This window comes from Alosa alosa, chromosome 11 (genome assembly GCF_017589495.1).
Source record: "Alosa alosa isolate M-15738 ecotype Scorff River chromosome 11, AALO_Geno_1.1, whole genome shotgun sequence".
NCBI lineage: Eukaryota > Metazoa > Chordata > Actinopteri > Clupeiformes > Clupeidae > Alosa > Alosa alosa.
The window spans coordinates 17593379-17617630 of record NC_063199.1 but is presented as its reverse complement, the minus strand read 5'-3'; the positions used below and the strand labels follow the sequence as shown (position 1 = coordinate 17617630).

Sequence of the window (24252 nt, the reverse complement as noted above, 5' to 3'; positions counted from 1 at the left end):
TCTCTCTCTCTCTCTCTCTCTTATTTTCTCTTCCTCTCTTGCTCTTGGACTGACTTACATGTCTGTTTCTCTTCTACCCTCACCTTCCTTTTTTCCACACACACTCTTTCCATCTCAATTTATGTCTGCCTGTTTTTTTAATCTCCCTCCTTACATCTTCATAACTCCTCCTCCACCCTCTATCCATCCCCCTTTCCCCTCTCCTCCACCTCGTTCTCCTCCATTTCCTCCTCCTTCACTTCCTCCTCTCCCTCCTCCTCCTCCTCTTCCTCCCCAGGCCCTGACACTTTCACAGATGCCGTGGTGTACATCCAGGGTCAGTATGAGACCAAGAACAAGTCTACCCACAAGGAGGTGTACGCTCACATCACTTGCGCCACCGACACCAACAACATCCAGTTCGTCTTCGACGCCGTCACTGACGTCATCATCGCCAACAACCTGCGCGGCTGCGGTCTCTACTGACCTCTGGCATCACCAGGGCAGCAGGACTCTCGCTTTTGCCGTCCACTCCAATTCGGTTTCTGTAAAAGATCCTTTATCATTCTGCTGGAAGTCCCCTGATAAAAAAAAGTTATTTGGCTGCCAGTTCACAACGCTGTATAGAACCCTTTCGCTAATACAAAAGATTATTTTATTTGCCAGAAAAGAAAAATTTTAGTGTGGACAAGGTTATATGAAAAAGCCGTCATTTCTAGTTGGAATTAAGTTTCCTACTGTACCTAATGCTGTTGGGAGTAAGCCAAAATTAATATTTATCTCTGCCAAAACTATTAAGTGCCAAGACTACACCAAGGATGTTCGCAGTAGCATCCACTGTGTTTGCAGAAAGACCAAAGATTGCTATGGCTTAATTTGAGCTATTTTATGTGTGTGTCAACGATGAGACCTTTCATTGTAATTTCCAGTATTGTCATTGGGATGATCTTGGTCATGGTTTATGGGAGTGCAGACTATGTTTTACATCTTCATGTGCACAACTACATAGGAAGCACATGTGAGAGAAACTACCGTTGCACTATTATAAAATATACTTTACAAACCATGATTCACTAGGGTAGAGTATCTCATCAAATCATTCCACCGCAGTGGGTTTGCTATTACACTCAAGTGATCTTTGATTTTCACTTTGTACAAAAGCGTCTGCAAATTACTCTAGCTATAACTGTGTCAGTGTAGAATTTTTAGACAATCATGGAATGTTATGTGTTGGGTTACAATGTCAGGACAGAAATGTTGTTCTTCAGATGAAACACAACTGTTGGCATTTAAATGGAACCTGAGCTCCCACTGTTCTACTGCCTCTCTGAGGAGCTGCTTAAATGAGCGTAAAATAAGTACGAGGCACGCCATCCTTTCTCTACATCACATCGCTGCGTCTCCACATGGCCATGATGGAGACGGGCGCAGGTTGTCAGGCTGTACAGCTTATTCTCCACAATCGACTTGACAACAGTGATAAGGAAGGGTGACTGTAGATGTATAACAGCAGCCTGTACATTAATAATTGATCGCAATTTATCATTTATCATGTATCAGTCATGTTTAACATCCAATTAACCTTTAGCGATGGCCAGGTTCTCGTAAGACCAAGGAGAGGAGAGCTGATGACTTTCTGATGCTGTCACTGGTGAAGAAAAGCTTGACTGATTTGATATTTGTGTCTGTTCTTTTTATACTTGCCATGCAGTGACTTGCATAAACAGCCAAGAACTTTCAAAGAGAAAAAAAAACCCTCAATCATTAAAATGTTCACAAAGGGCTCATTGTTAGCATCTACACAGCCAAATGGGTGTCTTTAGGACTCGTTCTCAGCATCTACGTGGCAAAATGTTTTTTTTTAAAGTGGTTTACTTCTGAGGACATTTTTTCTACTATTATTTTTTCTTTCTTTTGGTTGGGTCTTGCTTTTGTATTCTCCTAGCTTTGCTCTGAAGGATGGCTGTGTAAATAGGACTCTTAAGCGAGCTCTCAACATCTCTGTGTGATTCAGCACCAGCATGGGTGCTAGCGGCCAGTGTGTGTGTGTGTGTGTGTGTGTGTCTGTGGCGTGAGTACAGCTAATCCGCCGCGCTTTCCATCTGGAGTCCACACCTCTCGTGTCTCCCTCTCTCTCTCTCCCTCCCTCTCTCTCTCCCTCTCTCTCTCCCTCTCCCTCTCTCTCTCTCCCTCTCTCTCTCCGCCGTCTCAGTCTGCTGCCCAAGGCCTCCGGCGCCATGCTTAATTCGGCTAACACTCACGATCCCATCGCCAGCCACTCACCAGATCTTAGACCAGCTATTCTCTCTATCTCTCTCTTTCTCTCTCTCTCTCGCTCACTCTCTCCTCTCTCTGGTCCTCTGTCCCTAAGCATATTTACACTGATGCCCATTTCATCCATTATCCTCTCCTCTTTATATACGTTATTATGTTTACAAAGCTAGGCTCTGAAGTCATCCATCATGCGACACACGCCGTTCTGGTTATGGGAGTCTTGCGCTCCGTTTGTGTCCTCTATGTGGAGACCTGTGTGGAGTGGAGTGGAGTGGAGTGGAGTGTTAGTCCTGGGCCTCTGTTTATGAGGCTGTTATAGCCCCAATGAGCTGACCTGAAGTCACCTCTGTTGCCTGTGGTGGCATTGAGATGTTGTTGAGTGTCGTGCACTCACACACACACACACACACGCACACACGCACGCACACACACACAGGGCTGTGACTGATGAGGCATCAGTGGATTCATTTAACAGGAAACAGCTGTTGCTCCTCTCATTAAGCCGACGCTGTGGGAGAGGACGAGGGCAGAGGGAACAAGGCGGCCTCGGGCGCGGCGCCGCTCCCCGTCCTTCACCGAGCCTCTTTCCAAAGCGCTCCTCTCGCACACCTGCCCAGCCGCCCGCACGGTGGACGCTGTGCACGGCACGCATGGGCGAATGAGGAGGGCAAGTAGAGGCATCGCGCTGATGCAAGCGCAAAGCAAGGGGCCAGACACGACACACGCTGCTGTTTCTCCCACCGGCCGGGTTGAGAGGGAGAGTGTGTGTGTGTGTGTCGGAGAGGCAGCTGATTTGGTGACGTGGGCCGTCCTCTCGCCCTCCTCTTCCCTCTGGCAGGTGAGGTGGCAGGCTGGTGCTGTTAACCTGCGACGTGTCTGGGTGTGCGCCAACGTCACGGTGAATCATTTCAGCGCTTTCAACTTCCTCAGCATTGCCTCCCAGCTTTATGTTTTATGATACACCACCGGATTCTCTTCTCATCTATCTCTCTCTCTCTCTCTCTCTCTCTTTCTGTCTCTCCCTCTCTCTTTCTTTCTGTCTCTCTCCCCTCTCTCTCTCTCTCTCTCTTTCAAATTCTGTTTCATTCTCTGATTCATCCAGACTTTGTTCCAGATGATATTCTTCTTGGTTTTATATTTCGATAGAAGACCTTTCTTTTCGTGATGCTGTAGATGGGAAGGAATCTCCCTTCAATCCCTGCTAGCTCTGTTACTCACAGCTGGAGAGCCGTCAACTCTCCCAATCGAGAGCCTGACAGAGCAGTGAGTTTAGGTGTCTGCGTGAGGGCTGTCTCGCTGAAAGATGGCTTCCAGGTCGGCAAATACTGTGAGATTGCTGGGCTGTAAAGCATATGTATTTGGTTGAGGGAATGATGGGTAATAAAATCAGTGACCGCAGCAGGAAGACTTATGGGTAATGAAGTTCTCTGCCCAAGGTAAAGAGGCTTATGGGTAATTGGTTCTGTCTGCTGCTGTGAGACTGATAGGTGGTGTGCTGGTGTGGTCGCCCTGGCTGTGGCTCTCTCTCTCTCTCTCTCTCTCTCTCTCTCTCTCTCTTTCTCTCTCTCTCTTTCTCTCTCTCTCTTTCTCTCTCTCTCTCTGTCCATGAGCAGTAGTCTTTCCACAGCAAACTTAAATTATGCACACACAGCAGGCAAGACTTTTCTTTTTTTGTTATGTATATTTTAAAATATATCACACTTCTAACTTCTTGCCAAAACCTCTTTACACAAACAGTGCCATCCTCTACTTTGCACACTGGCAGTTGAGCAGGCAGTTTTTAAACAATGCAAGATCAGCACAGCTTATTATCCCTATTATTATTTATTTTTTACATCATTATTTTATTTTTTTGCTACACAGTGCAGTCAAAGAAATGTTGTTGTTGCCAGGTTTGATCATATTCCCCCATTTTCCTTTGCCGGGGTCTTTCTCCCTGTTTTAGCAACTCTCTGTTTTAGCTCCAGCTGTGCTTTAGCGGCAGTTAAACGCTGTCCTCCCGTTTGGAGCTCCTCTATGGGCCCGTCAGCCTGCAGCCCGCCGGCACCTCTGCTGTAATTAGTATTTGTTTTGTTTTTGTTTTTGTTTTTTTTGGTTTTGTTTTGTTTTTCTGAATGTCTCTGTCGCTGCTGACATTATTTATTTGAACGATTAATATGTATTTATATAAAAAATGATTGATTAAAGAGCCCATGAAACTCAGTGTCCCGTGCTTAATGAGTCTTGAGTGAGTCTTCTTAACGGTGTTTGGCATCATCTCTCTTACTGTTTCCGATTTCTTTTAAGCTGCTCTTTTCTATGCTTCACTGTTTGGTGTGTGCGTGCCTGCGGTTTGTGTACATATATTCGTGTTAGATCAAGGGGTAGGATTGTTAGAAATGTGATTTTCAGTAAATTTTTGTGTGAACTCACCATAATGTGCACTTTATTGTGGAAGTAGATTTAGGAAAATGTGGCTTGCATTTTTATGTGTGAAGTGCAAAAGGACATTATTGAAATTGATTTTGGAGAGCTTAACCTTTACTGTATGTATGCAGGATCACACCTCTGCTTTGTGCTCTTGCTCTCTCTCTCTTTTTCTCTCTCTCTCTCACTCTTTCTCTCTCTCTCTTTCTCAAGAACTCTATTTTCTGTCTCTCATGTCCTCCTGGAGGAAAAGTGTTCCGCTTATTAAATAGTGTCATTGTTCATGGGGAGAATCTCAATGGCTGCCAGAAAGACGCACAGGAAATGAATACACATAACAATGCATATTGTGGCAACATGCCATGCTCTCTCTCTCGCTTTTTATCTATCTATCTATCTATCTATCTATCTATCTATCTATCTCTCTGTCCATATCCCTTCACTTGTTTCTACTGGGTACAGCAGCCTTGTAAAACCTGCAGCAGAGGGAACAGCACAGAATGAATTTGCTGTTCAGCTATGCTTTGTTTCCCGGTCTCTTTTTTTTCTATTCCCATTCTTTTTCCCATTCTATTCTACTGGATTCTGTGCTTTCCAACACACACACACACACACACATTTGGCACACATCTATGCTGGGTGAAAGTGGCGCTTACACTAATTTATGCTTTCTCCACTTTTATTCCAACAACTGTCTGGGTTCAACTTCCTTTGTGGTGGTTTGTACACCTAATTCTAATCTGTTCTCCTTTTCCCACTACCTTTCTTTCTTTCTTTCTATTCCTATATTTCTCTTCTCCTCTATTCCCTTCTCTCTCTCTCCTCTTTCTTGTTTCCCTTTGCAGAATCGCATGCATGAGTCTCTTATGCTCTTCGATTCCATCTGTAACAACAAATTCTTCATTGACACTTCCATCATTCTCTTCCTCAACAAGAAAGACCTGTTTGCTGAAAAGATTAAGAAATCCGCCTTGAGTATCTGTTTCCCTGAATACACAGGTAAGAGTCTACCATCATCATATTCTAACGCTTTCCTGACCAGCTTACCTCTCTCAGGACTCTTAGTCCTCCTTGCTGTAACATTTACAAATCAGACGTGCATATAGATTGAGTATTAATAAATTAATAAGATAATTCTTATAATTGTACTTAAATAATAGAAAATAAGGAGCTAGAATGTGAGCTTTGTCTCACAACGTGACCAAAAGAGGACCAGAGTTTTAGTTTTGAAAGCATATCTCCAAATGAAAGACCCAATTAAAGTGTACCATAAGCAATTCCTATAGCAATTTCTAACCTGTAACAATTTTTGTCACACTCAGCAAATTTCTCCTCATGATCTGCTAGCTCTCTAGCCTGACGAGCCAGACCCACATTAAAATGTAGGGTCTGGGCACTCACCGTTTGCAGTGCTCAGTCCAAGGGGCGGGATAATCAGTTGTCTTTCAAATTCCCTCTGCACGCAATAGGACAGCGCTATGAGTCCCATAAGTTTTCCCACCAGCGGAGCTAGTTAGCTAGTTCAAACTTTTGCCAACTTAAAAAAAGCTTAACTCGTGTCACACTGTTGGCCAACAGCAACATCCAACTTCTTTGTTTTCAAGTAGCAAGGAATTCAAGCCAAACTGTTGCAACTCTGCCATCAATCATTATGTTAAAGGAACCGTATGTAGGATTTTGGCCAAAACTGGTACTACAATCGCTTTCAAAATACTGTAGAGCGGTGTACACCGCAGATGTGGTAACTAGAGCAGAGCTGGCAACCCAGATGCCGAAACACTACTGACTTTGTGATTACTAGATAGGTGGAGGGTGGCGGATCAGGCTAAAACACAAATATGTAAACATCAACATCAGTTGAGGGCTGCAACTTCACATTTTTATATGACGATATCATACTGTTGTCAGTGATATAAGTATTTGAAATTAGCATGATTTCCTAATGTCTAGTGACAAATCAGGGCCATTTTATGATTAATTGAATTACATTTCTTACATACGGTTCCTTTAAGCCCGCCTAACGACTCTCTACACGATTTGATTGGCCTGATAGAGGTTTAATTTTTCGAGCTCACAAGCCAGCGGAGAGTTGCTAGACTAGCCCTGGAAGCAAATGTAATTTGCTGCCGCTAGGGAGCGTCTAGATTTCTATGCTACTAGCTCTCCATTCCTTGTATGCTGTAAAAAAATGGTCAATACAGCCCTGGCTCCATAAACAAACCAAGTGGAGCAAGCTTGTCCCCCAAACCATAGCAAAACTATTCCCCCTCTGGTGTTTGGTTTGGGTTAAGGGATGTTGGGTTATTTGAGGAAGTCCATTTCGAGGATTTTTAAAGACATATTTCATCGGGCCTGGATATCCACATAGCCAAGATAATAATAATAATAATAAGATGACTGATCCTGTGTAAGACCCTCTGTTCAAACTTGACCCAAACAAATCAACACATTAGTCTTTTCAATGGAATCACTGTTGTCAGACAGACTCAGCATTGTGTTTGCACGCTGACCTGTGAACAGAAAAGCGCAGAGAAAAGCCAGAGATAAGGGCCATGGGCAGCTGCCATGAGCGATCCGCCGCCGAGCAGCGCAGGCTGCAGCACGCTTCAGCAGCCAGGGAGAGAGCTGAGGCAGTGATGGATGCGTGAAGCCCCACTCTTCAGTAGACACACACACACTCACAGACACCAGTGCACATACACACACATATATATATATACACACTCACAGACACCAGTGCACACACACACAGACACCAGTGCACATACACACACATATATACACACTCACAGACACTAGTGCACATACACACACACATACAGTATATACACACTCACAGACACCAGTGCACATGCACATACACAGACACCAGTGCACACACACACACACACATATACACACTCACAGACACCAGTGCATATGCACACACACACAGACAACATATATGTTTATCAAACATACACACCCCCACTCATACATAATTTGTAGTCTCACACACGTGTTACATATGACCAATACAATACACACACACACTTCTGAAACACCCAGAATCCATGCTCCTCTTTCTCCCGCCTCTTCAGATCCATCTGCATCTTTTGGGGTAGCCTCACGTTTATTTTTATTTTTGGCTCAGTTGCCTCTCCAGCACAACAGTAGCTCAGTAGGCCAGGCGCTGCAGATTTGGGTCAGCCCTGCATCAAAGCCTGGGTATCCTCACCTCACGTCGAGCCTGGCCAGAACCGAACGTGTCCAGATTAATCAGCGAGGTGCGCTGCTGAGTGTCCCGGGCTGCTGATGTGTGAGATAGCTGAGTGCTAGCAGGACGGCTGCTGAGGTGCAGAGCAGCTGATGTGGCTCTCAGCCGACCAGACAGAACTCTGACCCTCCCTCTGGCTTGCACCACTACGAGGCAGAGGCAGAGCTCCGCTCCAACAGCTGTTGCATGTGATGCAAAGTCAGAGCAGCAGAAAGGACAATTAGACAAACTTTATTTTACATTACTATTAGTAGTCTAGTAGTAATATTATGAAGGTAATTATTCCTTTTAATTCTAGATAAAATAGTTATTAGATATATTCCGTCACATTACTGTACAAAACATGTGATTGTTTATATGAACAATTGTGTTTGAGGAGCTGTAGGCTGGTCTGTACTCGTGTAGAGGTGCGCGTGATTGAGGAGCTGTAGGCTGGTCTGTACTCGTAGAGGTGCGCGTGATTGAGGAGATGTAGGCTGGTCTGTACTTATGTAGAGGTGCACGTGATTGAGGAGATGTAGGCTGGTCTGTACTCATGTAGAGGTGCGCGTGATTGAGGAGCTGTAGGCTGGTCTGTACTCATGTAGAGGTGCGCGTGATTGAGGAGATGTAGGCTGGTCTGTACTCAGAGGAGATGTAGGCTCCTGCTGGTCTGTACTCGTGTAGAGGTGCATGTGATTGAGGAGATGTAGGCTGGTCTGTACTCAGAGGAGATGTAGGCTCCTGCTGGTCTGTACTCGTGTAGAGGTGCATGTGATTGAGGAGATGTAGGCTGGTCTGTACTCAGGAGATGTAGGCTCCTGCTGGTCTGTACTCGTGTAGAGGTGCATGTGATTGAGGAGATGTAGGCTGGTCTGTACTCAGAGGAGATGTAGGCTCCTGCTGGTCTGTACTCATGTAGAGGTGCATGTGTTTGAGGAGATGTAGGCTGGTCTGTACTCAGAGGAGATGTAGGCTGGTCTGTACTCGTGTAGAGGTGCATGTGTTTGAGGAGATGTAGGCTGGTCTGTACTCAGAGGAGATGTAGGCTGGTCTGTACTCGTGTAGAGGTGCATGTGTTTGAGGAGATGTAGGCTGGTCTGTACTCAGAGGAGATGTAGGCTGGTCTGTACTCGTGTAGAGGTGCATGTGATTGAGGAGATGTAGGCTGGTCTGTACTCGTCTACCGTAGAGGTGCGTGATTGAGGAGATGTAGGCTGGTCTGTACTCGTGTAGAGGTGCGCGTGATTGAGGAGATGTAGGCTGGTCTGTACTCGTGTAGAGGTGCGCGTGATTGAGGAGATGTAGGCTGGTCTGTACTCGTGTAGAGGTGCGCGTGATTGAGGAGATGTAGGCTGGTCTGTACTCAGAGGAGATGTAGGCTGGTCTGTACTCGTGTAGAGGTGCGCGTGATTGAGGAGATGTAGGCTGGTCTGTACTCGTGTAGAGGTGCGCGTGATTGAGGAGATGTAGGCTGGTCTGTGCTCGTGATTGAGGAGATGTAGGCTGGTCTGTACTGCGTGTAGAGGTCTTGGCGTGATTGAGGAGATGTAGGCTGGTCTGTACTCGTGTAGAGGTGCGCGTGATTGAGGAGATGTAGGCTGGTCTGTACTCGTGTAGAGGTGCGCGTGATTGAGGAGATGTAGGCTTTCCTTTCTCTTCTCTTTGTTCTTCCTCTCTGTTCACTTGTCTCTGATATCGTGTTAATTGACTTTCTCTCACGTTGTCTCACTGACTGTCTTCTTTCTCCCTCTTTCTTCTTTCCCCTTCTTTCTCTCACTCCTTTGTTTTCATCTCTCATCTTCATATCTCTCTCATCCCCCCTCTCTCTCTCCTCTTGGTACCATTCCTTCACTCCTCTCCTCTCTCTCTCCCTTTACTTTTTTGACTCTGTCATCCCTTCCTCCCTCTCTCTCTTCTTCACCCCCTTTCTCCCTCTTTCCTCTCTCTCTCTCTCTCCATCTCCCTGTCTTCTCCCATGTCATTCCGCCCTCACCCTCCACCGCCCTGCAGGGCCCAACACCTATGAGGACGCCGCCGCTTACATCCAAGCACAGTTCGAGAGCAAGAACCGCTCGCCCAATAAGGAGATCTACTGTCACATGACCTGTGCCACCGACACAGGAAACATCCAGGTGGTGTTTGACGCCGTCACCGACATCATCATCGCCAACAACCTGCGAGGTTGTGGCCTGTACTGAGATCGCGCAGCTCTCTCTTACGTCACCTCTTTGGTAATGATTATTATTGAAAATGCAAGTTGGTAAATAATAATAATGATAATTTTAAAATAGGCATACATATATATATATAAATATAAATATGAATATATATATAATGTTTTTAGTTTGTCTTCAAGGAGCTGCCAACAGAACTGATTTCTTATAGAAACCCAGCCTTTATGGTTTTAGAACAAAGTTGGGACCTTTTTTTGTTTTCTTTTTTTTTGTTTCTTTTTGTTTTGTTTTTGTTTTTTCCCCATCTTTTGCAGTTGTAGTTCTTTTCCTTTCTCACGGTGTCTTTTTGTTGAAACTAAACAACCCTTATTTTACAAAAATGTCTTTTGTTCTATTGTTTTTGTAATGTTTTTTTTTTGTTTTGTTTGTGTTCTTTGTTCATTGTATGTATATTTATTACGTGACGATCAGTCAGGGATGCTGACCTGTCCATGTCTGCCTGAGCGTACTGCTGTATGACTTGAGAAATGAGAAAACAATAGCTCTATCAATGACTTGGACAGTTATGGTGCCTGTAGCTGTAGTGAGCACTATGATAATGATTATGGTCAGTGAGAACAGGATGAGCTGTAGCGGGTTAATCTTTTCCTCTTTTTTTTTGTTTGTTTGTTTGAGCTTTTTTTTCAGACTGGGTTTTCATGGCGATCCTATTAGTTCTGTTAGGCTAGTTGATACTCCAGAGAAAGAAGGCGCCCGGGATTGCACCCTCTCAGCTTCTCTAATGTTCTTTTCTTTGTTTGTTTGTTTCCTGTCGTTCACGCTGTTATTCCCTGTCACTTTAGTAGGCCACCTCCATTGCCTGTGTGCATTGTGGAAAAAAGGGGCCACAGCTGTGTGCACGCCCTGGCCTCTAAACCAATCAAATCGACGAAAAGTGTCATATCAGTGCCAATCTCCTGAGAATGACAAGTTTGGGAATAGTTCTAGAAACACTAGTTCACTGTAATGAGAACCTATTAACATTGTCATGTAAGGAACTTCTACTTTTTTATTGTCGTTAATTAATTTATTAATTTATTTATTGGTTGTCTGTCACCTCTTCTTCTTCTGACCCACCTCTGCCCTCCCCCTCCTCTCCTCATTCTCCTTACATCACTTCCTACCTCCCATCATCCCTCACCTCTCATTGACTTCCTGTTTTGTTTGTCTACGGGCTGGGTAATGGAGTCCTCTCGCACTGGCCTTGTGTCTAAAGTTAGCATGACCCTACAGCCTTTGTATAAAGAAACAGTTAAATGCTTCACATAGATGATATTAAAAAAGAAATAAAAAACCCACAAAAAGTGCAAAATAGAAAAAAAAAAACATAAAAAAGAAAAAGACAACAGCAAAAAAGTGGGTTGTGGTTGGGTTGGGTTGGGGGCAGGGGAATAGACAGCTGTTCTGCCCGTTGTTCTGACATGGTGATTTTCAGACGTTGGGTCATTGGGGCTGTGTGTCTTAGTAGAAAGCTGTAGTTCCTCCGGTTATAGAGTCTTTACACGTAGAAAAATTTACTCTGAGAAAGAGACGAAAAAAAGAAAAGGATGATTATGACAACAATAATAACAAAGATGATAATGACAACATTGAAATAATAACAATATCAATGAAAAATGATGATTCTGTAATATTATTAAAAGTATATTTCTTGTGCTTTGTAGCTACAGAACATTTTTTCTCTCTCTCTCCCCCTTTTTTAAAAAAAAAGTTTTGCAAGGGTTCTTGCGTTCCACTCTAGAACCGTTCTCACAGACTTACCCATGTTGATGTTGGTAAATTGTACCAAATTTCTTTTTGCCTGTTTCCCCTGCATCACAGTGTCTTTAATGAACCTGAATTACAGTATATGTATCTTTTTTATTATTATGAAGATGTTTTTTTTGTTTTTTGTTTTTTTTTGGAAAAACCACTTTCAGAGCACGTTCCCTGCCCCCTGGGCTGGTTTGGGTGGGGGGTGTGCACTGCTGTACAGATCCATGCGCTATTTCTCTATCTCTCTCTATTTCTCTCTCTATCTCTCTATCTCGTTTTTGGGGAATTGTACTCAAACACCTTCCAGGTCTGCATAGAAAAGCACAGCTCACACGTCACCCGTAGATTTGGAACGATGTATCTCTCCTGCTCCCACTTCTTGTCCTCTCCCTCTCTCTCTCTCTCCCTTTCTCAGTTTTGGAATTAAAAAGGAAAAAAGATTACTGTGTATAATGGCATATACCAGTTCAGCTTTAGGTTTCTTTCACCCGTAACCCCCACCCAGGACCCATACCCCCTTTTCTCTCTCTTCCTCTCTCTATCTCTCTCTTTTGTTCTCCTTTCATTTTCTCCCAGTGAATGCTTTTTGTGCTGCTTTTTTCTCCCTCTTCTTTAGTGAATGGTTGTTCTTTCATGTGGGATGTTCGTGCTGGATTTAAAAAAAAAACCAATCGAATGTAGTGTGTACATTAAAAGCCACAGTTTTCATGACTTCAAACTTAGCGCATCCTGACTCCAATTGTTCTTCTCCACCCACATCCTAGCCGCCACTGCTGCCGACCCTTGTGATGCGTACACACTCCCCAGCCTGACCCGGCCTCTTGCCCTTCTTTGAAACATGCTCTTTTGCCTGGCCCTGTTTAATGCGCCCCGGTTTGCCTCTGCGCCCCCCCCTCCCCCTCTCCTCACTGCAGGGTTTGAGACTGACTGGTTGCCGCTGGCGTTTATGTGTAACGTGTGCATGAGTATGTTGAGAGAAAGAAAAAAAACACTAATAAATCACATGTGGCATTCCTGCCCTTTTCATCCACCGGGGGTGCAGTCCACTTGTTCATTCATCTATTTGACTCTGGGTCCAGGTTTATCCTTGTGTTTTTCAGCTACCTTTTACATTAGTTTATGTGAGGCAGTCTTACACAAGTTCTTGTTCTTAATTTTATCTACCATTATTCATTAATAATAATGTACTGCATATATAATACCATCTCATTGTAAGATATACTGAAGGGATAAGGTCATGCTTGGGTTCATGTAAGTTGTAGGCATTATATTTTGAATTTATGTTGGATAATGGTGTTATAAAGTGCATTGCAATAAGCACACCACATTTAAAACAGAAACATTTCTATTATACTGTTTTATTTAACAAACTTAGAAATGTGCATTTTTATCTGCTCAGTGAGAAACAAGAGTGTGAAGTTAATACTGCACACTGTGAAGCTTTTCTTTTTGGTCAAAAAAACACTGACCATAAATACCATAGACATAGAGGTGAGCAACCAACTCATCATGCGCAAACATACGCTTCCCTCTTTTAACCCTTTTCCTACTCGTTCAGCAGGGTGTCTGTCTGCAGGATTCATCCTGCCTTGTCGTATTTGGTGGCATATCCCTGTATTTGCTTTACAGCTGTCAGGGGCACTTCTCTGGGTCACAAAACAAACAAACAAACAAACAAACAACTCAGAAACGACTCTGACCCACATCTGGGCCAGAGCAGGGCCAGCTCTGAGTGGGTGGGTGGGTGGAGGGACGGATGGATGAGTGTGTGGGGAGTAGTTGCATAACCAGGAACAGCAGGGCTACAACCAGCCACACCAACACCACCACAGCAACATGAGCCGTCGTCTCGTAATATGTCCATTGTCTCATAATATGTCAGTAATATGATTCCCAGGCCACTACTGAACTGAATCAGCAGCAGGCAGGGCGACTGGTCACAGAGCAGGAGGTGCCGGAGGGCTCATAGACATAGAGGCTGCAATATGTGAAATCTTTCATTCTGTGAACATGACCCATGTGTATAATTTAGTATTTGCGGGCTAAACATGCTTAAACATTTTTTAGAGATTTGGTGACCCAGTTCCAGCGTGCACACATATGCATTCATTTACATATGATATCATCAACATTCATACTTCTTTGCCTTACATTATGGTTAGTGTATGCAAAATCGGGCAAACGTTAAAATGTATTATTCACACTGTTCCATCTGAGAAAAATTGGATTTTGTCATACATCATATCAAATTATTCGGCTTTTTTTGCCTAATATCGCCCCATTTATTCCAAAAATATAGAACTTCATATAAGACAATCATACACAAATCTGGTCAGTTAGATCTTGTTGAATCAGTCCACACAGATCCAATCGGAGGTTAACAACTAACAAAAGCTACAATCCAAAGTTAACTAACAAAGGCTGTTATCAGGAGCTTGTCATCATGTCCTGTTGGTCCCCTGACAGTGGTTTGGTGAAAGCTAAACAAGTGACCATAGCTCCCTCTATCCTCTGCCCATGTGTGGTATTGGGCCTCTCCTGGGTTAGGACACAGGTTCAGAGGTTCAGACTCCTTATTGGGGTTTTGGCTGGGTGAACAAACTACAGGCTCAGAGCAACTCGTCGTCGGCTCCTAGTGTGCAGAAGAGACGTGCAGCTGAAGGGAAAAGGCACAGGCCCACAGGGGAGTGGCACGGCGTGTCTGCAGCTGGTGACAGGTCCATGTGCTGGAAATAAAGACACTGCTACAGGGTTCCAAAGGGACCAGAGTGTGTTTGTGTGCGAGAGAGAGAGACTGTGTGTGTGTGTAACGGGTTGTACACCTACAAATAGACAACACTGAGGAATATTATTGACTGAATATGGAGTAAACATACTCTTTAGACATCAAAGAGCTCATCAGTAACTGGAAATATGATAAGCAGTATCCTAAACAAGCTGTGTATGTGTAGGCCTGTGTCTACGTTCCCTCTAACATCCTCCAGTTAATACATGAACCCAGTAACATCAGCGGTCAGGTCCCATAACCTACAACACTGCCTGTGTGTGCGCCAGCTGCTGCAGCTTCCATGCACATTTTGCAGTCCAACAGCACTTCACACAGGTGAGTGAAAAGCACTGTACCCACCGACGTGATCTCCAGGCAGTCTGTGGACGGACTCAAGAACAGATCTGGCATGGGTGCAGCCGATCCAGCGCCACACCTGGGCCAGCTCTGGGCCACAGTCAGCTGCTATGTAGAGCAGTATCAGGTAATTGCTTCTGGATGATGGACTAGGAGTGTGAGGGGTGGGGAAAGGGACTGCTTGTGTAGCCAGAGATGGAGACTAAGTGATCATGTCAGCTCTCCACACCTGAGCCCACTAAAGAGACTTGCACATGAAGCAGTGGCCCAGATGATTCATCATGTGCTGCTCATAGGGAAATGATCCCTACAAACACAGATGACAGGAGAAGAGGGGGGAGAAGAACACTACAAAGCAAATAGCCCTGAATGGAGCAAATTACCAACCACACCGCATAATCTAGTAAACTAGCAAGTGCTCAAGTGAATACACAATTTACATAAATTATGGAAATCTTCGTGTGAAACAATTGAACCTCAGCTCCTGTGTTTGGTAATCAGTTGTGTGCAGTGTGAGTGTGCTATAGTGAGAGGGGGGCGGGGTGAGTTTGGGTGGAGTTATCTCTGGGGACTATCTTCGAAAGGGGCGTTGAACAGGGACGCATGCACCTTCAGTCTCTAGCTGTTAGATACAGCAAGGTGAAATGGAGAGAAGGAATAAGGAAAGAGGGGGATGGAGAAGAAAAAAGATGGAGTGGAAAAAAGCAAGGAACGTGGAGGGAGCAGCGAAGCATGGCTGGCAGGAGAACACAGACAGGAGGAGCCTTATGGGAAATGAGGTCTGAGATGGAGATGCAGCTGCTCCCCCTGCAGGTGATGAGAGGCAGTGCGTTTTTTTACGGCCTCTCCGCGCCCCTCCCTTTTTAACATCAGCCCACTCCCCTGTGGCCTAACCTGTCAGATCCCCAGAACATAAACATAAATAAAAACACAAACAGAAGAATGGGCGATGAACAACCACACAGTATGCTAATTAACGTGTTAGAATGTGCACGTGTGAAACAAGAGCAGTCTTTGTTTCCTTACAAAGATGACACACTCATAATTCATTCTGAACCAAGCAAGTAGGAAGCAGTCATCATGTATTTCACAGTGAGATTTTGTAGCAATAGTCTGTATTTTCTTCTACAGCTGTCATAAATACTTAGGATTACAAACAGTGATGTAGGAGAACCACTGTTCTATCCAACCGAATGCTCGAGCAAGAGTAGTGAGTCAAAAGAATGTCCAGGAATGCCCCAAAAATGTTCTCCCTGTTCACTGTCCCCGCAAGCCACTTTACAACACACACATGGAGACACACACACACACAGAGACACACACTCACAACCAGTGTTATTTATAGCACAGCAGCGCCGTCTGCCTGTTGCTAGGAGACGGCCTGCTGCAGAGACCTCCAACAAGCAGCCTTCCCCATCTCATATTCTGGGTGGATACATGAAATTGGTTACAAGGATCCTCTCGCCACTGACAGATAGATCATCATTTGTGTGTCCTCTGGCAATGTGGACGCTTTCACCAGGACTCCCCAAGGGCTCCATCTGACCTCAATCTTATTGGAATGCGCCCACAACCAAATACATAAACACTGCTTTGCTTAACCCTCCATTAATTTCAATATTTTGCATAGATCATGTAAGTATTAATCAAGAAAGCCTACGATTGTGGGCCTGTGCCTTTGAGTGTGCATGCAGCCAGTGTATGGCAGTAAATATGAAATGTATGCGAGTCCTGCAGCAGCTTTGTGTATTAGGTAACATCAGGAGAGAGATGGGTGTGTCCTGGGGATGCTTCTCTTACACACTCTTTCTCTCTGCCTCTCTCTCTCTCTGCCTCTCCCTCTCTCTCTGCCTCTCCCTCTCTCTGCCTCTCTCTCTCTCTGCCTCTCTCTCAGTGCTCACTCAGGCACACATATGCATCCTGGCACACACACACACACACACAAACATAAACCCTCTCTGACACACATGCACACACATAACTATATACAAACACAACCACACCCAAAAAACTCTCACACACACACATATCCGCACACATACACGAGACACATAATTACTAAGTTTCCCCCGCTCTGTCACACACACAAACACTCACTGACACGTGCCAATACACACATTAGCATATGCACACACACACACATTCTGGGCAATAGCTCTCTGCACTGCTGTTTCCGTTTTCTGGGGAGACTGAGAAACTGAGACTGGGGACAGTTAGGGATAAAGGGTCACTACAGGGCAGCGGGGCATAGCCCTGGGCATAGGCAGTGAAGTGCCCCCTACACCCTGATCCTGGAGTCACACATGTCACCCTGTGAGTGACTGCGGGGTCAAGTGGAAGCTTTCATCACATCCATCCGTTAAAGGTCAGGACCCAGATTGAAAGCGGCTGGTTGCCATGGGAACCGCCTCCTCCCCTCGTCGTCGTGGTTGGTGTCGTCGGGAGAGGAATGATGCCGTGCGCCCATGACTTGGCCCCACTGGGTCTTCAGGTGGCACAGAGGACGACTGTTCACTTCCTCTTTTCACTACCAGCACACGTGGTTCACATTACAACAATTTTACAAATACAGAAAAATCACGAAACTATATACACAATCATACAAAAAAAAATGTGAAAGGAGAAGAGTGACACCATCGGCTGGAACCAGATTCGTTGTGTGTACTGACACACATGGCTGAATAAAGCTGACTCGGATTCTGGGGACACACACGGTTTTCATTAGAATGCTACTTACTTGGTGTGATGGTCCAACTCACATGGTGTTTCCATGCGCTCTACTGTAAAAACAATTTTCTGTCTGTTGAGGAGGCGATTATGTGGCTTCTCTCTGTCTCTCTTTTCGGTTCTCTCTCTTTCACACACATATACACTGTCTCTGACTACTTCAGGGAATTTCCTTCTTACCTGCACTGGAAAGACAGGGCAAAAAACAATACAGCTGAAAGCTGTTATGTTGCGAGAAGCAAACAATAATGGCCCCCCCTGTGGACCAATTATATTTGTGTGTGTGTGTGTGTGTGGAAATGGCAAGAAGTTGGACTCAACACTGGTTGCTTACTTTTGTAAATATTAGTTTGCCTACTATTCATGTGCATCATGTACATGTTTTGCATACATACATTCACATATGCTCCGTGTGTGTGTGTGTGTGTGTGTGTGTGTGTGTGTGTGTGTGTGTGTGTGTGCGTATCTCAGAAGTGAGGGCAAGCACACTGTTGCCTGTGGCACTTGTGTGTGTGTGTGTGTGTGTGTGAGTGAGACAGCGCCTCTTTAAATAAGGCTTGTCATCCTCGATACATCCATCCACAACAGGCTGTTCTAATCTCAGAGGAAGGCATCATAGACCAATCATCCTCCACAGGAAGACCCTCAACACCCATCAGGTTGCCACACAGGAGATGTTGAGCTCCGGTGCCCTCAGGATGTTGTGATGTTGTCTCTGATTGATTTATCTGATTTACAGGAGTTCATCAAACAGCACTGAGAGTGCTAATTGATTGTTAAAACCATTCAATCAAAAAACAAATTACATCTGTGTTTGTAGACTGTAGTCACTTTTTTTAAGCCTTTAAAAGAAGGCTAGGGGGCGCTGTGGCGCAGCAGGCTATTCCATGTACGGGTCCGAGTGCCCACTGGGACCCAGGTTCGAATCTGACCTGCGGTCATTTCCCGATTCCCACCCCATATCTCTCTCCCACTTACTTCCTGTCACTCTTCACTGTCCTATCCAAATAAAGGCGAATAGCCCAAAGAATAAACTTTAAAAAATAGAAGGCTTTCTTTGTCTATGTATTGTACATATGTGTATGTGTGTGTCAATATATTATATATATATATATATAATATATTGACACACACATACACAGATGATATATATATATATATAAACCTGTTTTTTATTTGATTTTTTATTTTTATTTATTTTGTATGCAATTACAACTAAAGGTATATTTCGACACACACATACACATATGTATTAACTTTTTGATCAAATGCACTTCTGGTGATGCATCACCAGAATATCATTGATCATTTGACAAAATGAACATTAAAATATCAACATCGGTCATTATGGACATATATATTAATATAAATATTAGATACCCCCCCCCCCATATATATATATATATATATAGGCTATATAATATGAATGTGTGTGTGAGGGGGTATCTAATCTTTATATTCATATAAATATTAATATAATATGTATGTTAATATAAATATTAATATAATATGTATGTCCATAATGACCGATGCTGATATTTTAATGTTCATTTTGTCAAACGATCAATGATATTCTGGTGATGCATTTCCAGTGCATTTAAACAAAAAGTTAATATTTTAGCGCCCTCTGTTGGATGCCATATGATATAAACAACTTGTTTGCTCAATAGGCTACGCTATTACTGAAATGTATAAGACTTTTAAGCCTATAACTGGAACACTATTCGAATGAAATTTATGTCACAACTGTGTTAGTTGTTAACAATCCAGCTTCATTTGTGTTCAGGTCATCAGTTTAGAGGAAATTGTAGGGCTACTCACATTTTTTTTAGATTTCTTCATACTGTATGTTGACCTATTAGCCTAGTTGTTTACGCTGTCTCAAATTCGTTTCAGTTCTAGTTCAGGTCACAAGTTAACAAGTTAAATAGGCCCAGTGGAAGGCTAGTAGCTTAATCTAGTACGCCTATAAAATAATAATAATAATAGCCTAATAATAATAATAATAATAATAATAATAACAATAATAGTCTATTACGTATGGGGCCTGACTTTGTTTATCTGTAGTTCGAGCCAACACTGTTAATGCGCGCTATTATAGGCCACTCATGCCATGGACCATTTACACATTTCCCGCCTGAAGTCTGGCCGTCTGGTCTGGACGCTTGTTGTTATTTAACTCTTTCACGTGGTCCATGGCTATCCGTCGGACAGTGGAGCCAAATTGGGACCGTCCCGACGTCTGGCCTCGCGCCACCCTACTCTGTTTAGAAGGGCACTCCTCGCGGCACCGGTCCAGACGCTGCAACTGTCATCGTCCCCTTCTGTTTTGGCGGTTGCGTGTAAGTACGGGGGTGTGAAGGCGGGTGTACGGTAACACCATTAATCATTTCGGGCGCTGAGACCCTCTGATTCTCAGTCACTGACGTAGCCCTGTTTGCTTAATAACCTGTATGGCCTATCCTACCCACTATGTTCAGGACGTGCTGTTTCATGGTCCCAGACCCGCTATCAGTTCATATAGGAGTGCAGTCCGTTTTGCTTCTGATAGGCTCTCTGTAAGATAACTAACAGTAAAAACAGACATATGGGCTTCTGGGTCAGTCCCTTTGCTGGTCATTGAAACATAAAGCATGTAGGGGCGTTAAAGAGGTAAAGGCATGTAGACATGATTTAGCAAATAGCAAAGACTAAAGAGCTGATTTGTGACACATTCAGATTCTTACATTGTATATATTTCAACATGTTTATGTGCTGTGGCCTACTTCATGCTGTTTGTCTGCATTCATACCTTCTCAGGTGCTTGAGAATTCTGAGTGAAATGCTGTCAAAAAGAAATCCTTTAAAGTCCTCCCGAAGTCGTTTCAGTTCAGTTCATTCAGCGCCTGAACATAATTTCATAGCCAAAAAACAGCTTGTTTGTCCCTTTTGCCAAATGTTTTGTGTCAGCAGGTCCTGTTATAAGCCTGCTCACTTGGGATTATTAAATATTCAATACAATATGTGAGTACAAAATCTTTCTAATGTGTTTTCAGCCAGCATAGAAATTATGCATAGAGAGACAACACATGAAATATAGAATATTGCATCAGCCAAAGTGTGTTAGTTAGAACTTTCAGGGTTATCTTCTTTTGAAAGAGATAGGAATAGACACCTCACCCACAAATTCACATGCAGAAAATGGGTCTCCAACAGTAACCACAGAACATTTCATTAATTAAAGAGCATTTTGCGGACACACATATCCCATTTAGCCTGAAGCTACAGCTTTTAACACGTTTTTATACTGTAGACCTGAAAGAGAAAAAAGAAAAGGTTTAAAAAAAAAAGCACTTTAAAAAATTCAGGCCTACTCTATCTACACAGCAGCGTGCACAGAACACAGATGAATAATCAAACAGGCGTAACTTGTTTTCCTAATTTCCTATCATCTGCACAGTTGACATCAGCTGTTCACTGTTGAGGCCTCTGACAGTTTATTCTACAGATCAGCAAGCTCATTAGGTAGAAACAATCTATGCTATGTGGGACACTTTGTTTCAATGGAGGCCTGTATGCCGGAATGTTCTAAGACTAAGTTGTCTGGTGATGTGTTAGTGACTTTGATCACATGATGCACACAATGGAAAATTATACTGTATGCAGAGGTGTATGTAAACACATCACATTTAATTATTTAAATATGATGGAAATGATGTAAACACAGTTATGGCAAAAATTACCAAAATATTTAAGACAACTGAATATTTTATGACACTGTTGTACATTCAACCTTGAATTCCATTTACTGTAATTGCAAAGTAAACTTCAACATAAGGCGAGCCTTTCTAAACCCCTCATGTAAATGATTATAATTCAGTGTGTTGTCACGGTGTCACGAAGCTGTTTCACTATGTATTTAATAAAGATTTCTAATAATTTAACATATATGTATGTGTGTATCTGTGTGTATGTCTGTGTATGATTGAATTACCATCAATACTGAACATCTGAGAGATTTATTTGAGGTATTGTTTCTGTTGTTACTACTACTCAACTACTACTACTACTACTACTACTATGAAAATAATAAAATAATAATAATAATAATAATAATGACGATGATGATGATAATAAATGAGGGATTGTTTTTCTAATATTTAAATCAAACACTATGACAGAAGACCTTTGTGATAATAGGTTACTGCCATTAGTGAGGGACTAGCTGTGTGAAAACATGTCCTCCAAATGCATGCTTTGTTTTCCTCTAACTGCAGCTTCCCCATTCTCTGCCCCTCTCTACACCCCCTCCTACTCTGTGCTGTGTCCTGAGGAAAGTCACAGTTTCAAAATGTCGCCTGTCACAACAATCATGGTCCTCTTTCTTCTATCTTTATCATGGGACGGTGGAGGAACTTCTGTGTGGAACGCACCGACCCTGGTACTCCATGTTGCAATGAATTAGTCTGCCTTCAATCTTCAGGGAACAAGTCAACAAGATGAATTGTGGACTAATGTGTGTGTGTGTGTGTGTGTGTGTGTGTGGCGGTGTTTGTCTGGATTTGTAAAGGAGGGAGACTCAGCTAAAGGGAGTAGTTTTGCTCTGAAATGTGTTTGTGTTGAACAGTAAAGGCAGAATGACACTTGAGCACTTGTCCTTGGCAGATATGGACGCAAAGGAATGGAGCAGGCTGTGGAAATGAAAAAAAGTGCCCAAGAACATGGCTGCTATAAACACCTCTAACAGCAGTGCAAATAAAAAATACTGAGCCAGTCAGACATATCTGACTTTTTATTTGCACTGCTGTTAGAGATATATATATATATATATATATATATATATATATATATATAAACTCAGAAAACAATACCAAACAAAATGATACTTTGGTATTGTTTTAATTGGACACTACTGTATATTGCTTGGGCTGGATATGGATTTGGATATTTAAAATGTGTGTAATGGGCCTACTTCTTATTTCGAACCCCTTCATGCATGACTAAAAGCAGAATTGCAATCGCACACTCGAATTTGAATATTTAATAATAAGTCTTATAATAAGTCTTATGGTCTGGCGTAAAAGAAGGCTTCTTGGGCCTTATTCGGTCCATGTCTCAAATTGGTGAAAAGTGTTGGGTACCAACAATTTATCTTGTGGACGCTCTTTTTCTCCCGAGGGGTTTGAGTGGACCGAACGCATGCGTAGCACAGCCCTGTAGTGGAGAGAATTGTGAATGGGGGTGTGGGTGGGGGCACGGGGGGTGTAGTTTGGGTGTACAGTCAGTCAGAAGTCGGACTCAGAGGAGCCAGGAAGTAACACAGCCATGCAGCAGCGCGGATAAAGTCGAGTCTGAGAGCGTCTGTTGTCAGTAGACGGCGACTGAGGGAGGACAATAATCCTGTAATAATAATTATAGCCAAAATAAATACCAAGTCCTCTGCGGCAGCTTAGGGCGAGTGCACAGGGGTTGAGGTAATCTTAAGAAAAGGGGAAAAGAGTACGACTCTGCCCCACAATAACGTAAATATCTCAGGAGCACATTGCCATAGTCTTACTCACTCCATCAGACAGAGAAGACGGAAGGAAATAAGAGCGGGATTCGGGGGAGTTTATCGAGAACGCATTTCTCTCGCTCGCAGACAAACAAATCAACCGAAAATTGATCACATAACAACATTCAAGATGCCTCGGGTTGTCCCGGACCAGCGGAGTAAATTTGAGAACGAGGAGTTCTTCAGGAAACTCAGCCGGGAGTGCGAGGCAAGTTTGTTAATTTCATTCTTTTCATTAAGTGGCGGAAATGAAGCACCAGTTCATGTCAGTGCGGAGTATTGAAATTGAAGATATTGTCCAACTTACTTATTTTCTATAAGTAAAGTCAAGTTCCTCCGCCATAGAGTTTAGCGTTTTATTTCTGAATTGGAGAATGAAACATGACTAGCGAAGACATGTAAGTTACCAACATTCAAAATTTGCGAGACTTCCTAGTTGCATGTGAACGGTCCTATTTCGCTTAAAGCATTTCAGTAAGAGTGAATACAAGAGGACGTATCGAGGTTTATCGTATGATATGATACCGTAATTCAGTTAATAAAAAATAAAAAATAGAATTAGGCTCAAGTCACATAAACCATAAATTTTCAGCAAGAAAAGTGGCATCCTTCGCACGCAGTAGCACATGTAATAAGAGTGTTATTTATGCATTTGTAGACTACATAAACAAATTGACTTTATTCAAAGTGTAGCCTACAGACAGTCCTGCAACAACAGAAGTTCTTTTGGGAGAAGTATTTTGGTTATAATATGCCTGTTTAGCCTGGATGCCCTGAATGTACATAATGATTTATGTCGCCTTTCTCATGGTTCCATTCAGATCAAATACACCGGTTTCCGAGACAGACCACACGAGGAGAGGCAAGCCAGGTTTCAAAACGCCTGCAGAGACGGACGCTCAGAAGTGGTAAGTACCTGAAGCCTCGACAGGACTGAGAAATTATGGGGATAATCATGAAGATTTGACCTTCGCCATAGCTCCGTATAACAGTGCGTAATTTA

General features: G+C 43.3%; 2 protein-coding genes across 5 annotated transcripts in view; both read left to right on the top strand.

Annotated features, from left to right (window-relative positions):
* Nucleotides 1–11212, top strand: part of gnao1a (guanine nucleotide binding protein (G protein), alpha activating activity polypeptide O, a) — a 98758-nt gene extending 87546 nt beyond the window's left edge. Inside the window, exons 7-8 of one of the 2 annotated variants that reach the window (XM_048256857.1) lie at nt 5505–5658; nt 9908–11212. In XM_048256857.1, the coding sequence (XP_048112814.1) occupies nt 5505–5658; nt 9908–10095 (342 nt within the window). In that variant the 3' untranslated portion in view covers nt 10096–11212. Of the gene's footprint in view, nt 1–277; nt 4580–5504; nt 5659–9907 lie in introns of those variants that run through there. The other variant, XM_048256858.1, reaches the window with a different exon arrangement.
* An 11797-nt stretch (nt 11213–23009) lies between these two features.
* The window catches only part of cbfb (core-binding factor subunit beta), a 37074-nt gene continuing 35831 nt past the window's right edge, over nt 23010–24252 (top strand). For all 3 annotated transcript variants that reach the window (XM_048256856.1, XM_048256854.1, XM_048256855.1), the window contains exons 1-2: nt 23010–23457; nt 24071–24157. In XM_048256856.1, the coding sequence (XP_048112813.1) occupies nt 23380–23457; nt 24071–24157 (165 nt within the window). In that variant the 5' untranslated portion in view covers nt 23010–23379. The remainder of the gene's footprint in view (nt 23458–24070; nt 24158–24252) is intronic.